Source organism: Oncorhynchus clarkii, chromosome 27 (genome assembly GCF_045791955.1).
Source record: "Oncorhynchus clarkii lewisi isolate Uvic-CL-2024 chromosome 27, UVic_Ocla_1.0, whole genome shotgun sequence".
In the NCBI taxonomy this organism is placed as follows: Eukaryota; Metazoa; Chordata; class Actinopteri; order Salmoniformes; family Salmonidae; genus Oncorhynchus; species Oncorhynchus clarkii.
Genome location: NC_092173.1, coordinates 42,450,886 through 42,463,591, shown reverse-complemented (window position 1 = coordinate 42,463,591; position 12,706 = coordinate 42,450,886). Strand labels below are relative to the sequence as shown.

General features: G+C 45.4%; 1 protein-coding gene across 1 annotated transcript in view; it reads left to right on the top strand.

Annotated features, from left to right (window-relative positions):
• Nucleotides 1-562: 562 nt before the first annotated feature.
• The window catches only part of LOC139385925 (protein phosphatase 1D-like), a 16,133-nt gene continuing 3,989 nt past the window's right edge, over nucleotides 563-12,706 (top strand). The window contains exons 1-3 of the mRNA XM_071131220.1: nucleotides 563-1,446; nucleotides 9,255-9,483; nucleotides 10,493-10,617. Of these exons, the coding sequence (XP_070987321.1) occupies nucleotides 903-1,446; nucleotides 9,255-9,483; nucleotides 10,493-10,617 (898 nt within the window). The 5' untranslated portion in view covers nucleotides 563-902. The remainder of the gene's footprint in view (nucleotides 1,447-9,254; nucleotides 9,484-10,492; nucleotides 10,618-12,706) is intronic.

The following is a 12,706-nucleotide window of genomic DNA, read 5'->3' as shown; positions in this document are numbered from 1 at the left end:
AAGGAAGCACCACACAACGGTCAGATTCAGAGGGGTTGGGTTAAATGCGGGAGGACACATTTCGGTTGAATGCATTCAGTTGTGCAACTGACTAGGTATCCCCCTTTCCTTCCCCCGATCCTGCTAAATAGTTAAGCTAATAGCTACCCGAACCATCTGCATTTGACCCCATTGCAGGAACTCTCTTGACTCATCACATATGCTGCTGATACTGTTAATTATCTATCCTGTTGCCCTGGTCACTACCTCAACCTATAATGTCAGTGGCGGTCAGTGCCATTTAAGATGAGGGAGGATGATTATTATAATTTTTCTGCATGGCTTTATTTCTATTACAACATATTAGATGACTGTCATTGACACTAAAATGTTCCCTATCCCCATCATGATGTTGCTACAACCTAGCCTATGAATGAAAGTTTACAACGTAGGAGCACAGGTCGAGGGAAATGTGAGTAATCAAGGTGACAGACGGTGACACATTCAATACCACCTTGCACACTCCCGTGTATATATATAGCCAAGCTATTGTTACTATGTAGGCCTGTATATATTCCTCGTGGAATTATTTTTCACTCTGCATTGTTGAGAATGGCCGTAAATAAGCGATCTGATCCACTGTTAGTCGACACCTGTTGTTTATTATGAAGTATGTGACAAATACATTTAGATCTACACATCCAGTAGGTGGCGCACTGGTGCATTTTTCCGGACATTACCCCCAGTCGATACAGCTCTGACGTCAATGCGTTCCTGAGCATGCCTACAAGGCTTGAAAATAAACAAAGACCGAAAGCGGGCGATTGATCATTAAGCTGCCATAAACTTAACTTAAAATACTTTTGAAACCATTTTTAGGTACTACAAACCCCCAGCATCTGAAGAAAGACGTCTCTACAGCCATGGAAAACGCATTGTTGATGCGAGTGAGTGTTTTTTCCGATCAGGGAGGCAGAAAATACATGGAGGATGTTACCGAGGTAGTAATGGAGCCCGAGCCGGGGGAAGACGAGCTGAACTCGGACGAACAAGATGAGACCAAAGGGAATAGCTCGACGGCCGACATTGTGCCGGAAAAGCCTGAAAACGAGCATCAAGATCGGACTGCACACAACGATCCTCTATCTGCCTCTGCATCCACTACAGTTACATGGACACAAAATGTACAAAATGGGAACCAACGTTTTGCAGCTGCTGCACTGGCAGGATCGAAAGTGGAGAGTACTCCGGCTGCGACCAAGAGCGATAACCACCCCCAGCGCTCAGTGGCTTTCTTCGCGGTGTTTGATGGCCACGGAGGCCGCGAAGCAGCGCAATTCGCAAGGGACTATTTGTGGGAATTCATCAAGAAACAGCGGGGCTTTTGGTCCAAGGATGACGAAGAAGTGTGTGCAGCTATTCGGAAAGGTTTCGTTGCATGCCACCATGCCATGTGGAAAAAGCTATGTAAGTTAAATAATCATTCATGCGTCTATCTAGCTAGCTTTGTACATTGGGATTTGTGTTTAATGTTTTCTAAATGCATCTAGTGCAAACGCTAAGAATGAAATGGCCACCACAGGCTGAATGTGTGGTTTGGGTTCTCAGGCTTGGCTAGTAAAATAAATATACCACGGCTTGCCATCTGTCTGTAGAGCAAAGAAAAAGATGATTCTCTAAACCCCTCCAACCTATCAGGTCACACTCAACAGGGCGAGGGGGTGAATTAGTCATGGGAAGTTGAGCTCTTTTTACTGACTCGGATCTTTTCGACTCGTCAAAATCAAAAGAAAAGTCCAAATCTATCGACTCATTTCGTAATGCCCAGAGCCCTACCGGCGAACTGAAATCGCGAAAGAGTCATGATTCTACAAGCCTCTCTTTCACATTTATTTAACTAGGCAAGTCGAGTTAAGAACAAATTCTTATTTACAATGACGGCCTACCGGGGAACAGTGTGTTAACTGCCTTGTTCAGGGGCAGAACGACATATTTGTACCTTGTCAGCTCTGGGATTCGATCCAGCAACCTTTCGGTCCAACGCTCTATCCACTAGGCTACCTGCCACCCCACATGTCCTTCACCATAGGGGTTTGCTTATTGAAGCTGTCATTTGTGATAGACTTGTACATTGTTTAAACCACACGTGTTGATTACTAGGCATACAAATAAGAATATTTCTTGATACATTTGAAACGAGCTCTAGTTGTGTCCGCAACCGAACTAGATTGTGAACGACTCTTGAATGTATTGCTTGTCTTCGATGAGCACTGAGCTGCAGTGAGGGTGATGAGCGCACACACACTCCACTGAATAGCAGGCTGGTGATTGATTGCTTTTGATCGATTGATTGATTGCTTGCAGATAGTCACTGATTACTTCCAAACCACTCATTGTTGAATTTGTGATTTCCAACTTGTTGTGTAATGTTTATGGCCGATGAGCACCGATACGTTTTATCTATAATTTCTCGTCATATGACAAGGATTAAAAAGCGCAGTAAATTGTTTGACTTGATTCATGATGATGATTGCTAGCTAAGATTTTGAAAGTATGACGTTGACATGGTAAGGTCCAATCAAAGCTACAGTAGATATAATGGGATTTGATGTCATTTTACCTGTGGTCAATGACCTGGAGCCTTCTTGGATGAGCACTTCTAATGTAAACTCTATGGCAGCACCCAAGTGGCTTGAATTTTCAAGCTCTACTCTTAGATTTGGCAGTTAGGTTGTGTCCCCATGAGTGACAGAACACTGAGCCAATCACGGGGCAACTAGAGAACATTACCCAATCAAGGCGCAACTAGAGAACATTAACCAACCCCTACGCTCCGTATTTTCCTCTGACTGCCCCACCACCACAGAAAGCACTGAGCTAGGCTGAAACACCTGCGTTTTGGAGCTGCCTTACTCAAGAAAGCAAAAAAAGAGACCATGTTTGTATGGAGGCTTAATTAACTCCATTTAGTATTTTTGTTACATTTACATTTGTTTTTAAACTGATATGTGACATGTATTGATGCCAAAATAACATGCAAAACAGCTCTGCCCCACCTTCCCTGAGTGACGGGCCGCCACTGATGCTCATGTGGGCATATGACAGCAGACAGTTGGTAGTCGGAGCAGGTGTATGGAGCCGCTGAGTCGGAGGAGTCTGTGTTAATCCTATTAGAAAATAACCTATCCCAGTCCTCTTTAATAAAGTGAACTACTAAGCTATATGGAATTGTTTTCAGAAGGTCATACCAATGATTATTTTGCTATTTTATTTTGAAATTTAAGACCCCTTGGAGTATCTAAAAAAAAATTTATGGACATTTTTATTTGTCCTTACTGCTATTAGCCAATAGAAACACATTGAATAACAGATAGTCCTTACTGCTATTAGCCAATAGAAACACATTGAATAACAGATAGTCATTACTGCTATTAGCCAATAGAAACACATTGAATAACAGATAGTCATTACTGCTATTAGCCAATAGAAACACATGGAACAACAGATAGTCATTACTGCTATTAGCCAATAGAAACACATGGAACAACAGCTAATCCTTACTGCTATTAGCCAATAGAAACACACTGAATAACAGACAGTCCTTACTGCTATTAGCCCATAGAAACACATTGAATAACAGATAGTCCTTACTGCTATTAGCCCATAGAAACACATTAAACAACAGCTAATCCTTACTGCTATTAGCCCATAGAAACACACTGAATAACAGACAGTCCTTACTGCTATTAGCCCATAGAAACACATTGAATAACAGATAGTCCTTACTGCTATTAGCCCATAGAAACACATTAAACAACAGCTAATCCTTACTGCTATTAGCCCATAGAAACACATTGAATAACAGATAGTCCTTACTGCTATTAGCCCATAGAAACACACTGAATAACAGACAGTCCTTACTGCTATTAGCCCATAGAAACACACTGAATAACAGACAGTCCTTACTGCTATTAGCCAATAGAAACACATTGAATAACAGATAGTCCTTACTGCTATTAGCCCATAGAAACACATTGAATAACAGCTAATCCTTACTGCTATTAGCCCATAGAAACACATTGAACAACAGATAATCCTTACTGCTATTAGCCCATAGAAACACATTGAACAACAGATAGTCCTTACTGCTATTAGCCCATAGAAACACATTGAATAACAGATAGTCCTTACTGCTATTAGCCCATAGAAACACATTGAATAACAGATAGTCCTTACTGCTATTAGCCCATATAAACACAATGAACAACAGATAGTCCTTACTGCTATTAGCCAATAGAAACACATTGAATAACAGATAGTCCTTACTGCTATTAGCCAATAGAAACACATTGAACAACAGATAGTCCTTACTGCTATTAGAAACACATTGAATAACAGACAGTCCTTACTGCTATTAGCCCATAGAAACACATTGAATAACAGATAGTCCTTACTGCTATTAGCCAATAGAAACACATTGAATAACAGATAGTCATTACTGCTATTAGCCAATAGAAACACATTGAATAACAGATTCACGACATGGAAGAACGGATAGTCCCACCAAACAATATTTAAGGAAGTTTGTTCCGAAGTGTCTATCATATCTGAGAGAGAGGTAAGAAAGATCGGGAAGCATTTTAATTAATAAAAAAAAATGTTTTTGTCACTATAAACAGTCTCCATATATACTTCCATTCCTTTAGTTTAACTGGTGCTGGAGGACCTAGAGCAAAACAACCGGCAGGTACATGTTCATGAGGTTCACCTTTACACCGAGGGGTCACCGAGGGGTCACCGAGGGGTCATAATACCATTGTTTTGTTCTGCTAGTTGTATTTCCCCTGGGGCCTGGACATCGATATTAGTTAAGAGCTAGAAGTTAGTTTGTACCTTTTTTATGTTGCGATTCTCACTAAATACGTGGTTGTCTTCTCACACTATTAAAACCCCACAATCAATAAACAGTTTATGACGCTCTCTCAGCCCGTAGATCAACATATTGCAAACAAATCATCTTGAACTAAAAACGGCATACCTGCCTGCATCTTCTCTCCTTTTGTGGCACCGATGTGAGTGTTTCTGGCTAGTGCTGTTACGTTTTATACAGGAGCTCTGAGGAAGGCTTCAACACTGTGAAGCAGATCATGCTGCGTTCAAAACAACTGGGAACTCAGGAAAAATACGAGGTCAAATCATGAGGTCAGTGATCTTCGGGTCAGAAAGTTGGAGCTCTAGAAAGAGGCCAGAGTTCGCGAGTTGGATGATCGTCAAAATACAATTTTCCCAGTTGGAGCTTTTTATTTTTTTTTAAATTTCAGTTCCTGTTTGTTTTGAACACACTGAAGTTGGAAAGATTAATTTTGATAATGTGCTTTTTCAAACCGTGTGTTGTAACATATGAGAGATCACACTGATTTCCGTTGTAGTTCCGGTGCTTTCTCCGATTCCAAGCTGATTTCAAACACCGACCTCTAGTGGACAACGTACTTAAAAAAAATATATATATATTTTACCTTTATTTAACTAGGCAAGTCAGTTAAGAACACATTCTTATTTTTATTCTTATGTAGTTCAGATTTTTGTACTAAAAGTTTCACACGACCGGTAGCTTAGCGTAGGGAACTTTGCACCACAAACAGTCAGGGACGTGAGGGTATTTGGTTCAAATAATTCGTTTTTATTTAGTATAGTATGAAGCTTCTGTCTTAAGCATCCTTAAATAATAACATAGATTATGTTTTTTTTTTTTAAATAGTCACGTTGACCGCATCAAAAGGGGAAGCATGATGTAAGATGTGAGCCTGGTATTCCAACTGATTATAGGTTTCTGAAGCCAACGACCTTCTGCTGCGCCACCGAGTTTTGATGAAAACAGTGGAGGAGGAGAAAAAAAAAACGTCCATCTGATAATCACACGCTGCTATTTTATTGCTGACCAGCAGATGTCACTGATGTGCATTGCAAACAGATAATGAAGTAATGAACCATTTTTTTTGGCACAGCTCTAGCAGGCCAAACAAACTTCAAAATGAACGAGTCACTCAGGAAAAACGAATTTTGACTCCTTGAGTCAGTAAAAAGAGAAGTTTATAAAATAACTAATGGTTCACGAACGGCACATCGCTACCGGGAATGGGATTTTCCCAAAGTGCCTTCCTCTGTTTGCTTTCCATACACATGACAATGGTTCAGCTACGTGTTTGGAAAGAGTTGAGGACGGTTGTTTGACCTCGATGACATAACAAATCAGGTTTATTGCTGGAGGAGGCAGGCCAGGCAGCATGTGAGATCTGATATTGTTGGTTATGAAGGAGAGTGTATGAAGCAGCATATTCTATTGGACCCCCCCCCCCACCCCCCCTCTGAGGTATAATGATTGTCCCCCCTTCTCTTATCATTTGAAGAACAAGTCTCTTGGCCTATCAGCTGTGAGGGCAGTCGTATTTAGGGCGGTCATCAGCGATTCGCTCTGGTTCTTTCGACTGCCCTGTCAAGTCACTAGAACACAGTGGATACAAACTGTAATCTAGACCTGGGAAAACTCAACGATGTGCATTTGTCTTTGAGCCCAGTATTAACACATCTGATTCAACTAAATCAAGTCCTGGATTAGATGAGTCATGTGTTTGTTAGTGCTGAGTGCTGACCTGGAACAAACATGTGCAGTAACTACTTGTTATGACAATGGATGTGTCACTAATGATACCCTATACCAAAGCTGCTCAACCTTGTTCCTGGAGAGATACACTTCTGTAGGAGAGATACCCTCCTGGAGGTTTTAACTCCAACCTTGTTCCTGGAGAGATACACTTCTGTAGGAGAGATGCCCTCCTGTATGTTTTAACTCCAACCCTGTTCCTGGAGAGATACACTTCTGTAGGAGATACCCTCCTGTAGCTTTTAACTCCAACCCTGTTCCTGGAGAGACCCTCCTGTAGGTTTTAACTCCAACCCTGTTCCTGGAGAGAGACCCTCCTGTAGGTTTTAACTCCAACCCTGTTCCTGGAGAGATACCCTCCTGTAGGTTTTAACTCCAACCCTGTTCCTGGAGAGATACCCTCCTGTAGGTTTTAACTCCAACCCTGTTCCTGGAGAGACCCTCCTGTAGGTTTTAACTCCAACCCTGTTCCTGGAGAGACCCTCCTGTAGGTTTTAACTCCAACCCTGTTCCTGGAGAGACCCTCCTGTAGGTTTTAACTCCAACCCTGTTCCTGGAGAGATACCCTCCTGTAGGTTTTAACTCCAACCCTGTTCCTGGAGAGACCCTCCTGTAGGTTAAAACTCCAACCCTGTTCCTGGAGAGATACCCTCCTGTAGGTTTTAACTACAACCCTTCCTTACTGGTTTCCTCCCCCGTGTCAAACACTAGGATTCATTATTAAGGTGACAAGGTGACATCACCTTAACTCTCATTTTAAATACACCAATCAATGTTAACCAGGTATTCTTTTACCTAATTTAAATAAGTTCTGCCTTCTAATCAACATCGGAGAAGGGTTTGCTGAGGGGTGTGTTTTATATAGGTAGATGGCTACGTTACTGGTGCCAACATTTGACTGCAGGGTGTCGGCAAATATAATTAAAAGTTTACCCTATTCATCTATGGCAAAGATTCTTATGCATTTCCCCTTTCATCTGTGTCTGGTGTTAGCTAGTTACTGGCTAGCTAGGTCTTCATCTGTGTCTGGTGTTAGCTAGTTACTGGCTAGCTAGGTCTTCATCTGTGTCTGGTGTTAGCTAGTTCCTGGCTAGCTAGGTCTTCATCTGTGTCTGGTATGAGCTACTCGCTGGCTAGCTAGGTCTTCATCTGTGTCTGGTATGAGCTACTCGCTGGCTAGCTAGGTCTTCATCTGTGTCTGGTATGAGCTACTCGTTGGCTAGCTAGGTCTTCATCTGTGTCTGGTATGAGCTACTCGCTGGCTAGCTAGGTCTTCATCTGTGTCTGGTATGAGCTACTCGCTGGCTAGCTAGGTCTTCATCTGTGTCTGGTATGAGCTACTCGCTGGCTAGCTAGGTCTTCATCTGTGTCTGGTGTTAGCTAGTTACTGGCTAGCTAGGTCTTCATCTGTGTCTGGTGTTAGCTAGTTACTGGCTAGCTAGGTCTTCATCTGTGTCTGGTGTTAGCTAGTTACTGGCTAGCTAGGTCTTCATCTGTGTCTGGTGTTAGCTAGTTACTGGCTAGCTAGGTCTTCATCTGTGTCTGGTATGAGCTACTCGCTGGCTAGCTAGGTCTTCATCTGTGTCTGGTATGAGCTACTCGCTGGCTAGCTAGGTCTTCATCCAGCATGGAACAAAAGGAGGGGATAGGTCGTTCAGAACTCTGGCGCGGTTGTCAAGGCAACATATCCGTCAGTGCGACTGTGAAGCTCATCACAAGAAACAAACTGTGTGTGTGTGTGTGTGTGTGTGTCATTGATGCAATTTCGATGTTTGAGTTGCTTTGTGTTTAACCAAATTTGCTTGAGATAAACTTCCTGCAACGCTATTCACTGCATACAAGTTGCTTGCCGTAGGCGTTTCAGAGAAGCTGTCAGTCAAGGCGACCTCATGAATGTAAGCTCCTTGCCCCCCACTCAGCCTGTCGTTTCAAAAAGTACTTTTCAGAATAACTGTTCAGGAACTTTTTTAAAAAGTGGAGTTCCTTCCTAACTGTTATTGCAGGCAGAGACCTCAGGTAAGAAGCTTTAGTCTGACTCCCAATGCTTCTTCTAAGGCTGGGCAGCTTCCAATATTTTTTACATGTTATCTCTCTCTGTTGTTCTCTCTTTCTCTCTCTCTTTTCCTCTCTCTTTCTGTCTCTCGCTCTCTCTCTCTCTCTCTATCTCTCTGTTGTTCTCTCTCTCTTTCTGTCTCTCACTCTCCCTCCATGTCTTTTCCTCTCTCTCTCTCTCTCTCTCTTTTCCTCTCTTTCTGTCTCTCTCTCCCTCTCTCTTTCTGTCTCCCCCTCTCTCTTTCTGTCTCCCCCTCTCTCTTTCTGTCTCTCCCTCTCTCTTTCTGTCTCTCTCCCTCTCTCTTTCTGTCTCTCTCCCTCTTTCTTTCTGTCTCTCTTTCTGTCTCTCTCTTTCTGTCTCTCTCTCGCCCTCTCTCTTTCTGTCTCTCTCTCGCCCTCTCTCTTTCTGTCTCTCTCTCGCCCTCTCTCTTTCTGTCTCTCTCTCGCCCTCTCTCTTTCTGTCTCTCTCTCGCCCTCTCTCTTTCTGTCTCTCTCTCGCCCTCTCTCTCTCTCTCTCTCTCTCTCTCTCTCTTTCTGTCTCTCTCTCGCCCTCTCTCTGCAGCCGAATGGCCCAAGACTTTCACAGGGTTACCCAGCACCTCAGGCACCACGGCCAGTGTCGTGGTAGTTCGAGGGAACCGCATGTACGTGGCCCACGTAGGAGACTCTGCCATAGTGCTGGGGGTCCAGGATGACCCCTCTGACCAGTTCATCAGGGCCGTGGAGGTTACACAGGACCACAAGCCTGAGCTGCCCAAGGAGAGGGAACGCATCGAAGGGCTGGGGGGCAGGTAAGATTGACCAACACATACTACTGTACTAGGTTAGTTGTCTAGCCAGCCAACTGGAGAACTAACTAACTAACTCAACATTGTTATGTTTTGTCTGTCTGACAGACTAGCCTCTCTCTTTCTTTCTCTCTCTCTCTCTCTCTCTCTCTCTCTCTCTCTGTCTCTGTCTCTGTCTGACTGGTTTAACTAGACTAGAGGGATGGACAGACTACTGTAGAACTGACTGGGTGACTAGACTAGAGGGATGGAAAGACTACTGTAGAACTGACTGGGTGACTAGACTAGAGGGATGGACAGACTACTGTAGAACTGACTGGGTGACTAGACTAGAGGGATGGACAGACTACTGTAGAACTGACTGGGTGACTAGACTAGAGGGATGGACAGACTACTGTAGAACTGACTGGGTGACTAGACTACTGTAGAACTGACTGGGTGACTAGACTACTGTAGAACTGACTGGGTGACTAGACTAGAGGGATGGACAGACTACTGTAGAACTGACTGGGTGACTAGACTAGAGGGATGGACAGACTACTGTAGAACTGACTGGGTGACTAGACTAGAGGGATGGACAGACTACTGTAGAACTGACTGGGTGACTAGACTAGAGGGATGGACAGACTACTGTAGAACTGACTGGGTGACTAGACTAGAGGGATGGACAGACTACTGTAGAACTGACTGGGTGACTAGACTAGAGGGATGGACAGACTACTGTAGAACTGACTGGGTGACTAGACTACTGTAGCACTGACTGGGTGACTAGACTAGAGGAATGGACAGACTACTGTAGAACTGACTGGGTGACTAGACTAGAGGGATGGACAGACTACTGTAGAACTGACTGGGTGACTAGACTAGAGGGATGGACAGACTACTGTAGAACTGACTGGGTGACTAGACTACTGTAGAACTGACTGGGTGACTAGACTAGAGGGATGGACTCACTCCCTCCTATCTCCAGTGTGATAACTGTCCTGTCTGTCTCTCTCCCTCCTATCTCCAGTGTGATAAAGAAGTCTGGTGTGAACCGGGTGGTGTGGAAGAGACCCAGGCTGACTCATAACGGGCCGGTCCGGAGGAGCACCGTCATGGACCAGATACCGTTCCTGGCCGTGGCCAGAGCTCTAGGTATGTTGTGGTGGTTGTCGCAAAGATTCCCTAAGTTCCACAAATGTATTTCCTTGATATGTAAATAGTTTATGATTAGTGAATTCCATCATGTAGTTCATTTGTTAAATACTTCTCCCTATTAGCTGAAATCTGATTAGCCTGAAGTCAGCCTTTGAGCTGTGACTCTAGTTCTGAACAGATTCACAAATCCTGGGATTTGTGTTGTGCTATTTTGGGATTTGTGTTGTGCTATGTTGGGATTTGTGTTGTGCTATGCAGACTGTGAGTAGTGTGAGACTTGCTAGCAAACTAAATAAATATCCCACTGGGCACAGACGTCAATTCAACGTTGGTTCAACCAGTGTGTGGCCAGTGGGACTGCACTCTGACCCCACTACTTTTTCTGCAGCTGTTGTTGGTGGGTAATGTTGGTGGGTAATGTTGGTGGGTAATGTTGGTGGGTAGTGGTGTCGGTGGGCGGTAGTGTCGGTGGGCAGTAGTGTCGGTGGGGGTAGTGTCGGTGGGCGGTAGTGTCGGTGGGCGGTAGTGTCGGTGGGCGGTAGTGTCGGTGGGCGGTAGTGTCCGTGGGTAATGTCGGTGGGCGGTAGTGTCGGTGGGCGGTAGTGTCGGTGGGCGGTAGTGTCGGTGGGCGGTAGTGTCGGTGGGTAGTGTCGGTGGGCGGTAGTGTCGGTGGGCGGTAGTGTCCGTGGGTAATGTCGGTGGGCGGTAGTGTCGGTGGGCGGTAGTGTCCGTGGGTAATGTCGGTGGGCGGTAGTGTCCGTGGGTAATGTCGGTGGGCGGTAGTGTCGGTGGGCTGTAGTGTCGGTGGGCGGTAGTGTCCGTGGGTAATGTCGGTGGGCGGTAGTGTCCGTGGGCGGTAGTGTCCGTGGGTAATGTCGGTGGGCAGTAGTGTCCGTGGGTAATGACGGTGGGCGGTAGTGTCGGTGGGCGGTAGTGTCCGTGGGTAATGTCGGTGGGCGGTAGTGTCGGTGGGCGGTAGTGTCGGTGGGCGGTAGTGTCGGTGGGCGGTAGTGCCCGTGGGTAATGTCGGTGGGCGGTAGTGTCGGTGGGCGGTAGTGTCGGTGGGCGGTAGTGTCGGTGGGCGGTAGTGTCGGTGGGCGGTAGTGTCCGTGGGTAATGTTGGTAAGTAATGTCGTGGGTAGTAGTGTCGGTGGGTAGTAGTGTCGGTGGGCGGTAGTGTCGGTGGGCGGTAGTGTCCGTGGGTAATGTCGGTGGGCGGTAGTGTCGGTGGGCGGTAGTGTCGGTGGGCGGTAGTGTCGGTGGGCGGTAGTGTCGGTGGGCGGTAGTGTCCGTGGGTAATGTTGGTAAGTAATGTCGTGGGTAGTAGTGTCGGTGGGTAGTATTGTCGGTGGGCGGTAGTGTCGGTGGGCGGTAATGTCGGCGGGTAATGTTGGTAAGTAATGTCGGTGGGTAATGTTGGTAAGTAATGTCGTGGGTAGTAGTGTCGGTGGGTAATGTTGGTAAGTAATGTCGGTGGGTAATGTTGGTAAGTAATGTCGTGGGTGGTAGTGTCGGTAGGTAATGTTGGTAAGTAATGTCGGTGGGTAATGTTGGTAAGTAATGTCGTGGGTGGTAGTGTCGGTAGGTAATGTTGGTAAGTCATGTCGGTGGGTAATGTTGGTAAGTAATGTCGTGGGTAGTAGTGCCGGTGGGTAATGTTGGTAAGTAATGTCGGTGGGTAATGTTGGTAAGTAATGTCGTGGGTAGTAGTGTCGGTGGGTAATGTTGGTAAGTAATGTCGGTGGGCAATGAATCTGTTAGCTTCTGAAAGAGCTTACTCATCCTCTAACTACTTGGCTCACTGATCACTGTATTGCTGTTTCCAAACATAAAGAACCCATAGATAACTATGTTTGGGAACAGCAAGACAGGCAATGAGGCAGCTGGGAACGGCAAGACAGGCAATGAGGCAGCTGGGAACGGCAAGACAGGCAATGAGGCAGCTGGGAACGGCAAGACAGGCAATGAGGCAGCTGGGAACGGCAAGACAGGCAATGAGGCAGCTGGGAACGGCAAGACAGGCAATGAGGCAGCTGGGAACGGCAAGACAGGCAATGAGGCAGCTGGGAACGGCAAGACAGGCAAT